Genomic DNA, 18,860 nt, shown 5'->3' on the forward strand with positions numbered 1-18,860 from the left:
TGGAGTTAGTCATGATGTGAAACACCTGCAGAGAGTGATAAAAGGTGATGGATGTCTGACTTCAGTTTTTTTCAGTTTTTGTTATTCTGGGTTGCTGCTTTATTCATTTATTATTCGTTTGCTCCATGTATTAGTTTAAGTTTGGGTAGTTTGCAGGCCTGTATTTTTTGGAGTGTATATTTTGTGGTAATTATGTAGCTTATTCTTTATTTGTGGATTTTCTAAACGGAATGTTTTCCGTAGTGGTTATTTCGATTAAATAAATATTTTTAATTCGCTTTTGTTCTCGTTGCCTCCCTCATTTGTCGCGGCATAGAGCAGGCCGTGACAATGCATCTGAAGCAGAGCGCAGAGTGGAGAGGTGTAATTTTGACTGGATTGAGGAGCAGATTTTTTTAAAGTCTCAATGTCATGGTTTTCACTCACTCCAAGAGCGCTCCACCACCGCTCCATTCATTCAAGTACAAGTACAATTCATGCCAACAGCCCGTAATATAAGTGCATATTTAGCAAGAATTAACGTTAAACATATTTAGCTAGCTTGATAGAGAGGGACCATTCAAATCAGAAAGAATGTGAAGCTATGATGACGGCAATGGACATGAGCGGGAAGTTATAGTTCAAGGAATTTGTTTGTTCCTTCTAGATAGACATACTTTCAGCTGAAAGCATGATTTAAACATGTACTACAACACTTATTTACACACAATCACTCTCTCAATAATGTATTTAAACAAATATAATATAGTGCTACTTCATTTGTAGGCTATCCGATTTCGAATTAGCATAAATCTGTAAGAAAAGCATTGATCTATATTTAAAGTAACTGATGAAAATGTACTGTTATTTTCATCTCAAACAAAATTTTACCTTTTAATGCTCACAACCATTTTATTAGCTTGTCATGTGGTAGGAAATATTTTGCACACTATAGTGTTCCAATAAGCCACTTGTTATTTTATTTATTACATTTTTTACTATACGTTATGAACAGAACTGTGCTACTTCAAACATACTGAAATACATTAGACATGACGCAAAGGCGGAGTAGTGTTTCTGATAACAGTGAGTAAGGAGTGGTATGGGAGCGGGAAATGGTGAACCCGAAGCGGAGCTGGAGCGAAGTGATTATTAAATGCTCGGAGTGCAGAGGGGAAATTGTTGACGCTCCACTCCGCTCACATACTCTGATCTGAAGACACTGCATGGGAAACTGTTTCCCAGAACGCAACGCGCTCCATGTAATGTTTCATCTTCAAACATGTGAGTGAACTGGAGGCGGGGAATAGTAATTATAAAACACTTTTATACATACATGTTACTGTAAACTACAACTAAATGTGAGCTTAAATCATCACAATTAAAAGAACCAAAGACTTAAACTACTTCAGTCTGTGTGCATTGAATTTATTTAATACATCAGTTTCACTTTTTTAGTTGAATTACTGAAATAAATAATCTTTTCCACGACATTCTAATTTATTGAGATACCTGTATTCTTTTATGTTCCACCAAAGAGAAAAAGTTTGAAATGTTTTGACTGAGTAAATGATGACAGAATTTTGTGCATGCATTAAGATTTTTGTTTTCAAATATGTTTTTAAATGTATGCAGAACACCAACTGTTGTTTCCCAATTAGCAACCAGCCAAAAATACTTCAAGGGTTAGTTCACCCAAAAATAAAAAAAATTAAAACACTAATAAAAATTTGTGTTTTACTCACCCTCGAAGCATCCTATGTGTATGTGAGTTTCTTCTTTCAGAATAATCCAGTCGGAGTTCTATTATAAACTGACCTGGCCCATCCAAGCCTTTCATTGGAGTTAAGCGGTGTTTGCTGTCAACAGTTCAGAAGATGTGAAATAAAGTGCACACATCCATAATAAAACATCCCTCACATGGCTTCATTTCTGTAGTGAATGTATGTGTTTTTGGAAAATAAATATCCATATTTCAAACATAATAAACACTTTTTTTCTCACTTCCATATCTGTCATAAGCAGAGGCTGTTCCAGTGGATGATGTACTGTAGGACGTAAGCGTTGCATGATTAATGACGAATGTAAACAAAACATTCATTGTTTTTGTTCAAACAAACACCGGTCGCAAATTAGAAGCAACAAAACGAGGATTTGTAAAGTAAAATGTCAGAGGATTTCTATATAAGCCCCCCCCCCCCCGAAGATGTGTGACGAATGTTTTATTACGAATGCGCGCACTTTATTTCACGTCTTCTAAACTGTTGACAACAAACAAACGCTTACCCCCATTGAAAGGCTTGGAGGGGACAGGATAATGTTAGGAGAAAATTGTTAGCCTGAATTCAATGTAAGTCGCTTTGGATAAAAACGTCTGCTAAATGCATAAATTTTATTAATTTATTTACATTTAACTCTGATTGGATTCGTCTGAATGAAGAAAGTCACATACACCTAGGATGCACATACACTCTTTCAAAATGCAATGCACAGTTGAATATATAATATTGTACAAGTTGTAAGACATTCCTGGTAATATGAAATCAGTTGAGAAAAAAGTACACATTCTGATATTCACTAAAGGTTACAAGCAGGCAATATGTTTACATATTGTAATATGAGTTGTGAGGATCTCACCTTGTTGATCCATGTTGTAATGGCCTCTTCAGCATCATAAGGGAAGTCTTCCTTTGGAAGGAAATGAGTAAATTTCTGTATGCAGGTCATCACTCTCTCCACGCTGACCATTTCAGCTGTGTACGCCATCATTAAAGTGTCAATCATCGGCAGATGAGAACTCTAAAATGACAAGAGAAAGACCACAAAAAACATAAACACTGTTTCTTAGAAATTCTCAACACAAATGAACTGTTTGTAAAAGAGACATAGTTTACAAGGAGCACAAAGAACATATTACAAACATATTGTGCAATTTTATGTAAAGTTAGACTGAGAAAAGAGGTATTTCTGATTTTCCATATATTACATATCTTAGCAGAAGTTTAAAGAATTTGTGTCTGTCTGTGCATGCAACACACTTGGAACTGATGGTCTGCTACCATTTCTTCAACTACTGCACAGTTACTCATTGCGCGGCTCGCGAGCCGCATGCGGCTCGTCAAGCTATAACTGGCGGCTCGCATAGTAGAGCATGTGAGGCGGGAGCAAGCGGGGAGCGCGAGCGGGCGGATCTTGGACAGAGCGCAGAGCGGCAATTTCAAAAGGACGGTGGACGGAGCGTCGCATTTCCCGCTCCAATTTCGCTCTGCTCACACCACGAGTGTGAAGCATGCTCATTCAAGCCTGACCCTGAATCCATTAGTCTTGCACAGTCATCAACAGTAGACTATTTTCAAGCAAAACTCGGCTCAATAATGGAGTTCAAAAAGTAAAATGCCTATAAGGTGCATCAGTCAAAAAAATGCGCCATGAAGAAGAAAAAACATATAGGCCTAGCCTCGCACTGGACTATAAGTCGCATTTATTTAGAAATGTATTAAAAAAAAAAAAAAAAAACAATGTTATGGATAGGACAGTTCTCCGTTACGGACGTGAGCGCTCTGATAGCGGCACTAAGACTGCTTTAAAACTTTAACTGAGACCTCAAACAGAAAGCACAAAGCCTGTCTTTACATTTAATTTCGTTTTGTATTAATTGTATCTTAATTTAAATCAAGGTTTCATCAACCAATTGTCTGGATTTAATAAGAAGTAAATAGAAAATAGATAACCACGATACGAAGGAGCCGGTGTGAACCTGGAGTTTGTCTCATGAATGAACCGAAACTCAGCGTATAGACTACTTGCCTCACAGACCCGACACATGGGCTATATATAAAGCTTGAAATGTCTACTTTTAAACAAAACAATTCAAAACGAAAGAAAACAGACTGCTCTCCCTCCCGTATGAAATGTGCATTTCTCTCAGGCGCGTTCACTACTGCGAAGACTATCAAGAGGAAACAGAGAAACCGACTGACCCATGCTCATCTTGAATGTCTCACTGTGATTGCAACAACAAACTACAAATACAACATGAAGAAAGTCAAGGACATGCATGCCAGCTTTCGCTCATCCCACTATTAAAGTAAATCTGGTCTTAAACGAAAATGTATTGGCCGTGTTATTTCTTTTTTGTGAGATGTCCAATTTATATGTAGAAATGCACATTTGCAAAGGTGACTTAGTATGTTTTTGTAAAAGTGGCTCGCCTTTTGATTTTGCTCTGCCAATGTGGCTCTTGTGAAAAAAATAGTGAGGATCACTGAACTACTGCTTTGAGAAATATGACCTCTTACTGTCTGCTAATTCAGTATTTCACCTCTAGAGGGTGCTATTGAAATTGTGTGGATCAGAGACTGATGAGTGGTACAACCTCTGGCAAAAAGTATGGAATCACCCCTCTCAGAAGATGTTCATTCAAATGTTTAATTGTGTACAGCAAAAACCAAGCACATATATGCCACAAAACAATTTTCACTCAACAAAACAATATTCTGGCTGTATAAAACACTTAAAAAAAACAACAACAAAGAAAGATAACTATAGTCAATTACAACTGTTTTTACAGATCAAACAGAGGAAAAAAATGTGGAATCACACAAATCTGAGGAAAATTATATGGAATCACCATGCACTTTGCATTTCTAAAACAAACACCTGTATCTGATTACAACTGCTAATTAGTCTGCAGGTAAACGAGTGCTTGCACACATTAGTGATGTGTTGAACCAAGATAACTGACATAACTCATGGCTCCAACACGAGAGATGTCAGTTGAAACAAAGGAGAGGATTATCAAACTTCTCAAAGAAGGTAAATCTTCACGGAATTTTGCAAAAGATGTTGGTTGTTCCCAGTCAGCTGTGTCTAAAATCTGGATCAAGTCCAAATCAAATGGAAAGGTTGTAAAAGGGAAGCGTACTGGTAGACCAAGAAAGACATCAAAGCGCCAAGACAGAAAACTTAAAGCAATATGCATTGAAAACAGAAAATGCACAACAAAACAAATGAGGAACAAATGGGCAGAAAGTGGAGTTCATGTCTGTGACCGGACTGTAAGAAATCGCCTAAAAGAAATGGGATTTACATACAGAAAAGCCAAATGAAAACCGTCATTAACATCTAAACAGAAAAAAACAAGGTTTCAGTGGGCTAAAGAAAGACAATCTTGGATTGTGGATGACTGGATGAGAGTTATATTCAGTGATGAATCACGAATCTGCATTGGGCAGGGTGATGATGCTGGAACTTTTGTTTGATGCCATTCCAATGAAATTTATAAACCCAACTGCCTGAAGAAAACATGCAAATTTCCACAATCATTAATGATATGGGGTTGTATGTCAGGTAAAGGTATCGGAGAGATGACAGTCATTACATCTTCTATAAATGCACAAGTTTATGTTGAAATTTTGGACACTTTTCTTATTCCATCAATTGAAAGGATGTTTGGTGATGGTAGCATCATTTTTCAGGATGATAATGCATCGTGCCATAGGGCAAAATCTGTGAAAACATTTCTACAGGAAAGACATATAATGTCAATGGCATGGCCTGCAAATAGTCCGGACCTCAATCCAATTGAAAATCTGTGGTGGAAATTAAAGAAAATGGTCTACGACAAGGCTCCAACCTGCAAAGCTGATCTGGCAACTGCAATAAGACAAAGCTGGAGACAGATTGATGAAGTATACTGTTTGTCATTAGTTAAATCCATGCCTCAGAGAATTCAAGCTGTTATAAAAGCCAGAGGTGGTGCAACAAAGTACTAGTAGTGTTTTTATTTGGTGATTCCATATAATTTTCCTCAGATTTGTGTGATTCCATATTTTTTTCCTCTGTTTGATCTGTAAAAACAGTTCTAATTGACTATAGTTATCTTTCTTTGTTGTTTTTTTTAAGTGTTTTATACAGCCAGAATATTGTTTTGTTGAGTGAAAATTGTTTTGTGGCATATATGTGCTTGGTTTTTGCTGTACACAATTAAACATTTGAATGAACATCTTCTGAGTGGGGTGATTCCATACTTTTTACCAGGGGTTGTAGTACATTAAAGGAACCAATGAAATGACTTGACTGTAAGAAAACTGCAGTTTTTGTGTGCAAAAAAAAAAAACGAAAATAACTTTATTCAACCATCCTTCTTCTCCGTGTCACCCTAGCTCCATTTTGGAGAGTATCACAAAGCATGTGCGATCTTTGATCTTTATGTAAACAAGGCATGTCCATGCTGCTCCAGTAGAACATGCATCATGGCACTCTCAAAAATGGTGCAAAATGACACGGAGGAAAATAATTGTTGAATAAAGTTGTTATTTTAGTTTTTGTACAGAAAATATATTCTAGTAGCTTCATAAAATTATGTTTGAACCACTGCCCACATAGCAAACAGACTTGGCCCAAATGTGGCCTCAAGCTGGCACTGCTGGCCTAATGTCAGCAATGGCATGAGCCCTTTCAGCCAGAGCTGGGCCATGTGTGGCAATGACAGCACGGCGGGGATCCGGCAAACAATTTCCGGGCAGATTTTTGGTGGGAGGAGTGTGGCCCAGATCAATCAGGTGATATGTGGCCCAAATCAGGCTAAGATCTGGCAGCATATTATGTGACCAATGATATAAACAAAATAAATACAATATTGCATGATAATGGTTAAATGATCACAGACATTTTAATGAAGTGTAGTAAGGTTAAATTGTAATCTTTGAAATGGCAAGTCAAAACAGAAGAAAAATTATCATTTCAAAATTAAGCAAATCAGTCAAGTGCATTAAACTGCATTTAATTATAATTTTATTAAATTTTATATTAGTATTCTTGGTACAAATAATCTTAGAATCCTTACATGGAGAGAGAGAGAGAGAGAGAGAGAGAGAGAGAGAGAGAGCGAGCGAGATCATTTAACCTTTATCATGTAATATTTATTTGGTTTACCCTGCTCATTACTTTTATTCGTATGCTGTCATGCACAAGCATTAAATAAAATGATCATGAAAGTATTTTATTTTTATTTAAATCCTCTGTATCAATGCGATGCTTGGTTTGAGGAACATATCCAAATTCAAACCGCATTCATCAGCGATATGTATCTCCTTCCTCTGTAGCTATAGTAACAATTTAAAAATGTGCCATTAAGAAGTTTTACAACAAGTTTTATGGCAGCGATATCAAATGCTCATTGGCTCTTGATGGTTTCATCATAGATTGCGATATGCCGTGTTTCCGGTGATGTGTGTTTTGAATGAGAAACACACGCCTTGACGGAGTGGATCGGGATAGTATTTTCAGCGTTTAACAATTTAAATTATTCCCTGCTCCTCACGATTCTATTATATTCTGCCTGAGAGGATTGCAACTGAAATGCATCGTCATTTGGATTACTGTACTGTTGCTGTCTGGTTTACCAAAGCATGTCACAAATGTCACAGTCAATCTTTCGTTCATTATCTGGCTCAGCTCGGTGTTCATCTTCAGTTCTCTCTTCACAGCAGTTCAGTCAGTGTACTGTTTGAGTAAATGAATTACTCCGGGATACTGGTTTGTTTTAACTCAGAGGTAGTGTCAGCCACGTTAAAAAAGTTCACAGCTTAAGTCATTTGTGGATTAATGCGTATTGGATACGCGAACCGTTTAAAACGATTCAGTTCGATTTGGTGAACTGGTTCAAAAAGATCCGGTTACATCGAGTGATTCGTTCACGAACCGGACATCACTAAACTGCAGTGTTTTGAACTCTCTCACAACAGACCCGGAAGAGAAGACAATGCTGAATAAAGTCATAGTTTTTGGTAGTTTTGGACCAAAATGTATTTTCGATGCTTCAACAAATTCTAACCGACCCTCTGATGTCACATGGACTACTTTGATGATGTTTTTCTTACCTTTCTGGACATGGACAGTATACCGTACACACAGCTTCAATGGAGGGACTGAGAGCTCTCGGACTAGATCTAAAATATCTTAAACTGTGTTCTGAAGATGAATGGAGGTCTTACAGGTTTGGAACGACATAAGGGTGAGTCATTAATTACATAATTTTAATATTTAGGTAAACTAACCCTTTAAGGGCTATGAATGAAAAAGCTATAACAACCAAATCTTTGGCTGGTAAAGCAGTGGAAAAACATTACTTGTGTATTGTACACTTGCTTAGTCCCATGTAATTGTGCCTTCCCAAGTGTAATTATGTTATTTCTATTATGTGTTGCAAATTTAACTTTGAGGCAACATCAAGCAAATGCCTAAACCTGTAAATCCATAGGCTGTGACTGGCCTAAAATCTCTTTAACCAGCTTTAACATTCTGAGTACATTTTTAAAAAGGACATGTTACTTAATCAAACAATCCTTAAGCCACTAAAATGGACAAATAACAGTTTAATCCATGGAGATCAGCAAGTCTTGGCTTCTCAGCTTTCCTAAATAACGAAGAAAAGATTTAGATAACATTCAAATCCAAACATTCATATAAATCAATTTCAGAAGAAACACAGATGTGCCTATAATGTATATGCTCATATGTAGCCTATAAGACAACATATTAACTAATTCAGTATGCAAAAGTAAAGCTCTTTTTATGAACACTAACAGATGATGAGTGCTTTAAGTTTTTACTCTTTAATCTGTCGTGGTGATATCTTAGATCCAAGAAGCTTACCAAGCATTTATTGTAAGAATCCAAAAAGTCTTTCTCTGGATTGCACCCAAGCATTCAGAATTCAAATGAGTGCTGCCACGAGCAACACAGTTATTCGCCCATGCAGCTTGTATTGGGCTCCACAACAAAATGATCTCAAATGCTATAAAAATACTCATTTGCAAACTCTGTGCACAGTACATCCACATGCAGATTTGTTAGGTATGATTTTGTGGGCTGTTACTGGGCTCATAATTGACTACATCACTGAACCATCAATTTTTATTACTGTCTGAATCCAAATGTTTCCCAAATGTTAGTGTTTCAGTAGCACTACTACGTTAACAATGTTTCACTATGCAATATGCCATTGTTTCTTATTGTAAGATTTATTAAAATTTATACTGGTTAAGATCCATCCCCTTACAGAATATAATCAACTAGTGGATGAACAATATGGATTTTTTGATGACTGATGTGGATACCTAATCTTACGTTATATATACGATATTACACTATTAAACTTAAAGATTGTAAACAGCACATGCATAACAATTGCTGCAATAAAAAGCAAATCATATTATAAATATATCAAAGTTACTGATCTTATTAAATCTGTAAAATACTGTAAAAAAAATTCTTGATTTTGTAATCGTATGTTGTTGTTTTTTTTTTTTTTTTTTTACTAATAAAGAAATCATCAAAAAATATGAATATAAAGGGGACGACGACACTGTAACCAGCAGTGCACTCAGCATAAATATGACAAGAATATGACATAATGGCCGACTGGATAAAGCACAGCATAGTTTAAGTCTCTTTGATCAGCTTTGCTGTGTTTGTGATTTCGTGTGGTTTGTGAAATGTACTTACTAAAATTTCTGCACCCCGACGCATGGACAGTGCATCACACTGAGCACATGTTTTTATGCAAGCTACAAATGCAGTTCAGAAGATCTAAAAACAGGATTCACCAAAGTTTATGCAGTTTGTGGAATTAAATATTTATTAAATGTTCAAAGATTTGTTTAAATGATATTGATGTGTATTTGCTGAATGCTGAAAATCTATAAGAAAATTTGACTAATAATAGAAAGGCAAACGCGATAATACTTTTTCCATATACCATTAACTTTTTATGTTTAATAGTGCTATCCATTAATTTGATAGAAGTAAGTAAACTGAAATGCTTCGTTACATTAGTGCATTTACGTCTTGTTCATATCATACTATGAAAACAAGCAAATGAATAGAAATTCATATTCGGGATAAAAGCCATATTTACACACATTTCTTTCATTGTAGATACAAGTACAAACATCCAGAGTCTGGAGTTCACCTCAAACAGTGCTGTTTAGAGATAGCAGAGGATTGTAAGGCCCTGTCGGGTTCAATCTATCTGATGAGTTTGTATCTGCATTGCAGGCTGTTTATCAAACCACAGAGAATTTCAAATCACTAAAAATTTCTAGAAAGAAGCACCAGATATGGCTTCAATGAATCAAACGCTGAATTTACACATTAGTACATTGTCAAAGAGATTTTCACATTTATCATACTGTACATACACTTTCATACTGTACATACTTTCAGCTGTTTAAAAAAAACTATATTCTTCAGTTATGCTCTTGACAATCTGTATTTTGCACACAAAAAATCTGAGCATTGCACACAGAGAAATAATTGGTGTAGGATTTTCACTAATTTTACAAATTGTTTTACAATGAATTATGCAGAAATACCAAGTTTATTTTTTTATTGTAAAACATACTGTAATCTTGGGGGGAAAAAACAAACAATTTTTTTTTATTTTAGAAATGGGCTCTGAAAACTGGCCCAGTACAGCGTGCATCAACAGGAAGTGCTTTTACCCCATAAAGGCTGAGAGTGGCAGGTCTGGAACTGTTTCTGAGGGCTCAGGTATCTTTTACAACACAATGTGTTGATGTATGCAATGCCATTTTCAGAGGGTTCATGCTTCGCTATGCAAACATGCTTTTCTCTCTTTCTCTCTTTGCATAAAGACCCGTTGTGTTTGTCCTCCATCCTTCTAACAGAGTGACTGAAGGGTGGAGCACTGCCGGCCAAAGAAGACGAAAAGCATGAGAGAAAATGAAAAACAGAGTACTTCTAGGAACTACTGTATAAGGAGTTTTCATCCTGTTCACTTGCTCTTGACTTAAAGTCTCACTTACAGTACAGTAAAATCACAACAACTGTATTACATGCTCACATATGTAAACTAAACACACATTCTGACATGTTCAGCAGTTTCCATGAGATATTATTTAGAACAGATAGGTTTATAGCATTTATAGAGGGAAATCATTACAAATTCAATTTGTAACCCATTTCAAGGCTGGATGGTGCGATTGGTGAATAAACTGAAATTAGGGCGAACAGTCGTGTGAGGTATTCTGATCAAACTGCATGGGGAAAGAAGATAAAACAGAATATCAAAATTACTAATTAGATAAATGTTTATTAGATATACCTTATACAGTGGCCTCAAAATTATTTGGTCATTTTGGACAATTAAGTCAGTTACAAAATAATAAATTGGCAATGGCAAGCATATGATGCTAGAGCTTTTCTTAGAATGAACTTTCCTGAACAACTTTTTTCAGTTATTGTTAACCAGCTTGTCTGGTGTTTTTAATGTCAGTTCTCCTCAAAATCACACAGATGTCCTAGCAGAGTAACCACTGTATACTATAGTTTATTATATTAACAATAAAAAATAAATATTCCAAGTAGAATTTAAATTGCACAATGTTGAATTAAATTAGAAAAGAATGCAAAATAGAAGCATTTTCATTACTTCAGTTCAGACCCTCACTGTATACATACAGTTTAAACCATTACCTTCTGAGTTTCACCTGCTGAGTGAGAGCGTATGAGCAGTCTACACATTTCTCCAAAAAATATGCTAATTAAAATGATTTTCATCAATGCAGTTTCACAGCAGTGCAGACCCCTCATCTCCAACTGAGTCACACACACACCTGGCCATGCCGACAGACACACCCACCCATGTGCACATATAAATGTGCACTCGTACAGAGACAGCAGACTAAACTGTGTTTTTGAACACAGTGGGTGCACTGGTTGAGTTTTGCAGACTGTGAGACCAAAGAAGTTCACATTGTTTTTTCTAATCCTCAAGGTATGTGCTCATCTTTTCCGAATAACGCACACACTGTGGTTGATGCAAAGACAAATCAGAAAGCATGTGGTGATGTGTTTTTATTTTGGAGCTTACTGTACAGAGGGTGAGTCTGCAACAATGAGAGCTGTGGATGTGTGTGTTCGTGTCTTGATCTGTGTGTTGTGTTTGTGTTAAATCAGATGGTCTGAATGAGCTCTGTGGTCTCAGAGAGGTAAAAGCACCTAAATTCAACACTGAAAGGATACTGAGTGTTACTGCAGAGACAGAGAGAAGGAGAGAGAGAGAGAGAGAGAGAGAGAGAGAGAAAAAGAGAGAGAGAGAGAAAGAGAAAGAAAGGGAGTACTGCAATGCAGACATCAGCAGTCCCTAATATGGCTCAGTCATCCATCATACACTTTACACCCCACAACACCCGGTTCACCCAAAAATGAAAAGTCTGTCTCTAATTACTCACCCTCATTTTATTCTAAACCCATAAGACCTTCATTCATCTCCGGAACACAAATTAAGATATTTTTTAATGAAATCCGAGAGCTTTCTGACTCGGCATAGACAGCAATGCAACTGACATGTTCAAGGCCCAGAAAGGTAGTAAGGACATCGTTAAAACAGTGCATGTGACATCAGTGGTTCAACCTTATTTTACGAATCTACATAATTACTTTTTGTGCATAAAGAAAACAAAAATAATGACTTTATTTAACAATTTCTTCACTTCCGTGTCAGTCTTTGAGACACAATCACAGGAGTACCACGACGCACTGAAAAAAAATTCCCATATTTTTCTTGTTGAGCTTTTCTAGAAAAGCTCATGAAAGCTTCAGTCAGTAGTAAGCATATACTGATATTAAAATTCTGGTCAATAACAATAAGACGATTATTATGGCCAATTACAAATATTTTGTCGAAATAATTAATATTATATTATATATAATTAACATAAAAATAAAAAGCAAAACATTGAAATCGATCATTTTAAAAACTACAAGTAAATTTAGGCATCATAACAACAATGATGGTTAAAAACAATAAAAATAAGTGAATTTAGAAATCACAGCATTATAATGCACAGTGTGAAAAATGTTATATTCATTTTGAGATTTGCTAAATATTACTATTAACAATGTTATTAAATGAGTGGTGTTTTTAAAAATTAACTTTAAGTGAGCAACCTGGAGTAATACATTTTTTCATAAAAGTTTGATGGTTAAATGTCCATATTTGACCCAAAGTTGTTTTGAAACAACCCAGCATTTTTTAGAGTGTATTATTATAATTATTGATATATAACTTAACATTTTTGTCCAGATTGTGCAACCCTACAAACAAGAATTGCAAACCTTTTTTTTATTACATTTTTAAAATCACAGTTTTTATCAGAAAAAATTACAATTACATTTTAACCCCAAATTACATATTATGCACATACTATATTACTATGAAGCAATATTACTATTACTATGAAGGCATTGCAAAGGTCTTTTGAAAACCTTTGCAGGGTCATGTCACTCTTAAAATAAATCCATGTATGTTAGTTTTGCAACAGAAAAAAAATGAAGTTGTAATGTCAAATAACTTGCCATCTGTATGGGGGTCTTGCAGAGGTCCCTCTCAGTCACGAGTCTCTCCTGGTCAGTGACGTAGAGACCTTTCTGAGCGAGGGCCTGGATGACAGCGTTGTGCCCCAGCAGAGGTTTAGCTGCGTCGCTCCTGAGGATCAGACTCCCAGCACGGCAATACAACTCCGCAGAAAGCAGTAGAGACACAACAGGTGGCTTCACATGCTCCTGATCATACTGGTCTCTGTAGAATGGATCCGCCAACTCCGCCGGTACACAGTCTAAACAGAGAATGACAGGGATTGTGATTGAATGCACAGTTTTGGAAGCTAATGAGAAAAAGTTATTATTCAGGTGGTCATGTGAGGTGGGTAAAACATAAAAAAAAACAGTTCTATATTCATTTCTTAATAACTCAATGTGCCTTTAAAGTTGATTCAGTATCAGTGCTTGGTCAAACAGACTGACGTGAGGTCAAAGAGTGGAAACTGAAGAGAGAGGCACACTGTTTTCAGACTAATCCCATTATAACTCCAGCTTAATCTGATTCAGTGAAGATCTTCAGAATATCACCATAGCCTCAAACACACACAAACAGACAGGTACAGGCATGCATGAATTGAGTCACACACATATACAGACTACAATCACTGGGGAGCAAGCCAGCACAATTACACACACACACACACACACGAGTAAACACCCAGGTACAGGCCTGAAAAAAAAAATTAGTCACGAGTACTTTCCTACAAAAACAAAGCAGTCGTGATGCACACAAACAGAAATTAACAGCATCAGGATGACAACATCTGCAGACTGACAATTCAGCTCTGTTTCTGACGCTGAAGTGCGACTGCAGATGTCTAAGATTAGAAGGCCAAGGAAATTCCTGGCATCCCATAATGCTTCAGTGTGAGTCAAACTACAGGCGATGTAGATTCCTGCTCTTCCCGGCTCATTTCCTTTCAATATGTCTTGGTGAGTGTGTGTTCATTTTCAGCAGGAAATATGTGTCTTAAAGGTGCAGTACAGTTCCTGTTCTTGCTTAAAAATAAAACATTACAAATAAAAATCATAATAATTAAATATTTACTAATTAATTAACTAGTTAATCATAAATTAAATAACAATAAATGACATCATACAAATACATAAAGAAAGAAGAAATGTTTATCATTTAAAAAATAATTAACAACTAATTAATAATTAAACATTGAAAAAACATTTGACATTTTTTATTAATATAATTAAATAAATGAATAAGAAAAAAACAGCCACTTTGTTGTTGCATGACTACTTGACCATCATTATCCATTCCTATTAAACACTTATTTCCAGAATTAACTTAACTACTGGCGACAGTCTTTATGTGTACAGAGGATTCAGAAAACTCTTAAAACCATTCCCCTTAACCTTTATGAAAAGCTGCTGCGTCAATGGAAACCCTTTCTCTGCCAGTCTCCACCAGTCCAGAGCCAGAAGCAAAAAAACACAAACACACACACATTTTTGTTAAGCTCACGGTTTTTCCTGAACATGCTCATAAAGAGCTGCCTGGTTATGGAAAGGTTTTGCCCCCACGTTTCATCCCAGCTAGATGGAGGACAGAGGCAGGAAGCAGCTCTTGAGGCACGACAAACACAGGGAGGAAGTGAGGGGTCAGAAAGAGAAAAGCCTGAGGCAGCAAGTCACCACGACTCACAAAAGCCTTTCAAAAGTTCAACTCTGCCCTTTGTGAGTTTAAATGTTACTGTAAGGAAACATAACTCTGTTCTTTTATGAAATTGTTATCTTAAGGTTTCAATTATCTCAATTATCAAGGTTTTCACAGCAGATAATATATTACATTCTATAGAATTTTCAAGATATTCTTGGCATATGCTTATAATAGTCAAGTATAATGTCAATGAACAAATTGTATGTTAAGGCCAGCATGAAATGTCAATTGCAATCAACTTTTCTTCCTTACTGTGAAATGTATCCTCAAGCAGTTAAAAAAAGAAGCAGAATAGGACTTGATTTGTCCATCATTAACTAACTGGATAGTTGTTGTTTGCTAATTGCAAACTGGTTGGGTCTGTTATGATTTAGTCAAGGCTGTTCCAAACCCTTCCAGGCTTTTTTCTTCAAAAAGATGCCAAAAGCATTATAAAAGAATCATAAAGTGGCCCTTAATACTTGTGTGCTAAATTCCAACTAATCTGAAGCCATATGATCACTTATAAAAACAGGCCAAAATTTAAGTCAGAATTCCCAGATAACCTTCCCCTCCAGTGTGTTGTACACTCACTTCTTCTGGATGTGGAGCTGGATCACAAATTATTCATGCATACATAGACCCATTTATGTAGATCGGGGGCACATTCTCTTTAAAAAAAAATGTAATCCACTGCATCTTCAGCGGCTTATATGTCGGGAGTAAATGATGACTGCTATGTTCATTATTACATCCAACAATAGGACACCTCAATCGCTTAGGGGTCATTCTTGTCTACATCTGCTCCGGTGGTGGAACAATGGCGGACTGATGATTCACTCAGGGCGGGTCTAAGGTAAGACACCAGTCCAGTCTGTGCTGAAATGCCACCGTCAATCAAACTATCGTGGGAGGTGCCTGTTTTTCACACAGACAGGCATCTGAGATCGACTCGATTTGAGAAAGGGGTAAAGATTTCAGCAGATAAAAAAAAAACATTGGGGATTTTTATAATTTTAGGGTGGTTGTGTACACACACAGCCATTTCAGTTCAAACAACTTGTAAAAGTGTTATCATATGACCCCTTTAAGAAACAAATAAAGTGCGTTTTCACATTCCACATTATGAGTCCCTTATATGTAACATAACATGAATGTTTGACATTTTTGGTCCCTAGTTTACAGCAAGAATAACAGTGCACAGAGTCACATGTGAACGTCACACACTCGCGGCACTCCTCAGGCTTCAGTGATGTAATAGAAACGAATGCTCTCTGTTGTGGTATGTGCAGTATGCCACAGATGTTAGGCTGGAGGGAAAGACAGGACATGGACACTTACAGTAAGTACTTTATGGATAATTGTATAATTGTCTTAGAAATACACTTACTGCCAAATACTGACAAGCATTAATAGCAACTAAATTATACTTTATTGTGATTTCTGAAACTTGCATGTCAAATTTAAATGGACTTTTAATGTAATGTTGAATGACAAAACAGTTAGTAATTAAATTTACTATTTATAAGCAAAATGAAAGAATATTAAATCATGTTCTTTAAATTAAAACCTTTGATCTGAAATTAAACTGCAGACTTAAAGTGTGCTTAAGTGTGTTTAGAAACAGTCATGCAAATATACTTTTTTAAAGTACACTAAAATGTAACTTAAAATTATCTGCAAGTACAGTTTTTTAATACATTCAATACGATTAAGCACACTTCTCTTTTTTCACAAGAGGTGTAATGTCCAAAAATGATGGTATTAAGTCCAATAGTAGTTTTTGTTAATGTCACTAACAGAACAGACTCAAATTAAGGTGATTCAGAAACATCTGCAATAAAGATCAGAGTAAATCCATGCCCCATCAACCATATTGGAGTTCATGAACACCAGCAACTCCAATGAGAAAAGCAGACTTTTTACAGACACACACACAATTCTGCCAGCAGTCGTCTTCATCTTGGCCCTGTTGTTTTGCACTCCACAGGCGTTTCTGTTGTGGGCTGGGCCGCTCTAGCAATAAAAGCCACACTGCTTAGGCCATGGAAGTTTGATAGTCTGTGTTTATGTTTATTCCAGCATCCTCCATGAGGAGCTGTTCTGGAAAATTCAACCTTATTACTGTGTGCAGGAGTGGGGAATCTGCTTTGAGCATTCATTACGGACTGTGGGGATGAACTTAAAGCCATAAGCCAGATTGTGGCCTTTCATGAGTCTATGTAGGGAAATAGGCTAATGGTTTCGGCAGACATGACAACAATTGCCAACATGTAGACTTTTTGTGAAATTCACTGTTTGTAACATCTGTATACTGCTTCTCATGAGACACATATGCACTTAAAATACCTTAGAAACTGCAGAACTTATGAAAATTTAGTTCATGTCTCCTAAGAGAACAATAATTAAACAAATAGGTGATTTTTCCATCAACAAAATCCCTCCACTAAACATTCATGATGCAAAATATGTTCAGTGCATTTTTAAATACTGTCAGGGGAAAACAGGCATGGTGACACACTTTTACTCCAGCCCATATTTCTCTAAGTAGGTCTGTTTTCAATATGAATGCATGCTTATGGTGGCTTATGTGGTGAGCAAGAGCAAGGTGTCACACTATATGGGGTAAGTTGTCACAGTGGTAACTGACATTAAATAAGTGTTTCAGCAAAATTTAAAGACTAACACAGTTATGAAAGACAAAACAATTCATGAAAATGTACATTAAACCAGGGGTTTCAATCTCTTAAATGCCACGGACCCCCAAATTTGATCATCCTCATGCAAAGGACCCCATCCTAGAATTTAAAAGGCATCTACAGAGTTTGTATAGAAACTCAATTTATACTGTGAAATATTAATGTTATAAATGTCTAAAATATTAATTTGACAATATTAGCTTTCTCTAAAGTTTCATTATTCCATTATAATTATTTTGTTTCAAAAACTATGATAATAATAAAATAAAATAAAAAAAACTCATTATAGTGCTGTTATTGTACTGTACTTATTTGCTCATTTGCTTATTTAAACCTAATTATTTATTTTTATTTTGTTTTCATCTGTTTGGTCATTCATTTTGCTCATTTAATTTATTACTTATTTTGAATTCATGTATATTTATTATTATTACTATTATTTCCACTCTCATTTCCTCATTTCTAATATCATTTCCAGGCACCCTCCTTGATCCCCGGACCCCAGTTTGATAAAGCCTATATTAAACCACTGAAATACAGTGTACCCCATGTGACAACTTCCCCCAGGACTAAAAATCCAGATTTTTCAAACCGTTAAGCGCCACCTACCAGATCCAAAGGCTTTGGCGATGAGCCACGTCAGGCTGCACGATATCTTGGCCCTGGTGAAATCATAGTGATCGACAGATTTGATCGAGGGCACGATGAACGTCCTCTTGCTCTCCTTGATCTCTGCGGCATCACCCATCTTGACATCTAATCAACTCAGTTTTATTTTAAAAGCACTTTCAACACCACAAAGTGGAACCAAAGTGCTGTGCATAAAAGCATAAATAAGCATAAAACTAACACAGAGAACTCGTCGCTGCATCACGTCCCGCGTTGCTATGAGATAAGAGCGGTGATGTGAAAAATAACGGATCGGCGCGAGCTCTCGTGTAGTCCAATAATTCTGCTCTCATATATTGATTAGCAAGGCCTATATAGAGGACAAACAATCCCAACTGCATCTCCGAGCGCCAGATTCAATATCCAACAAGAAAATCCAGGCGACTGCTGTAGTTCTCATCCGTTTCACCGGCATTATATCCTCAAGTTGCTGTAGATGACATAAATCAATA

The 18,860-nt window shown here is 36.3% G+C and overlaps 1 protein-coding gene across 1 annotated transcript in view; it reads right to left on the minus strand.

Annotated features, from left to right (window-relative positions):
• The window catches only part of LOC132096155 (calmodulin-regulated spectrin-associated protein 2-like), a 50,936-nt gene extending 32,438 nt beyond the window's left edge, over nucleotides 1-18,498 (minus strand). Inside the window, exons 1-3 of the mRNA XM_059501368.1 lie at nucleotides 18,349-18,498; nucleotides 13,366-13,625; nucleotides 2,617-2,778 (exon numbers count right to left, since the gene is read on the minus strand). Of these exons, the coding sequence (XP_059357351.1) occupies nucleotides 2,617-2,778; nucleotides 13,366-13,625; nucleotides 18,349-18,487 (561 nt within the window). The 5' untranslated portion in view covers nucleotides 18,488-18,498. The remainder of the gene's footprint in view (nucleotides 1-2,616; nucleotides 2,779-13,365; nucleotides 13,626-18,348) is intronic.
• Nucleotides 18,499-18,860: the final 362 nt, after the last annotated feature.

This window comes from Carassius carassius, chromosome 20 (genome assembly GCF_963082965.1).
Source record: "Carassius carassius chromosome 20, fCarCar2.1, whole genome shotgun sequence".
Lineage (NCBI taxonomy): Eukaryota > Metazoa > Chordata > Actinopteri > Cypriniformes > Cyprinidae > Carassius > Carassius carassius.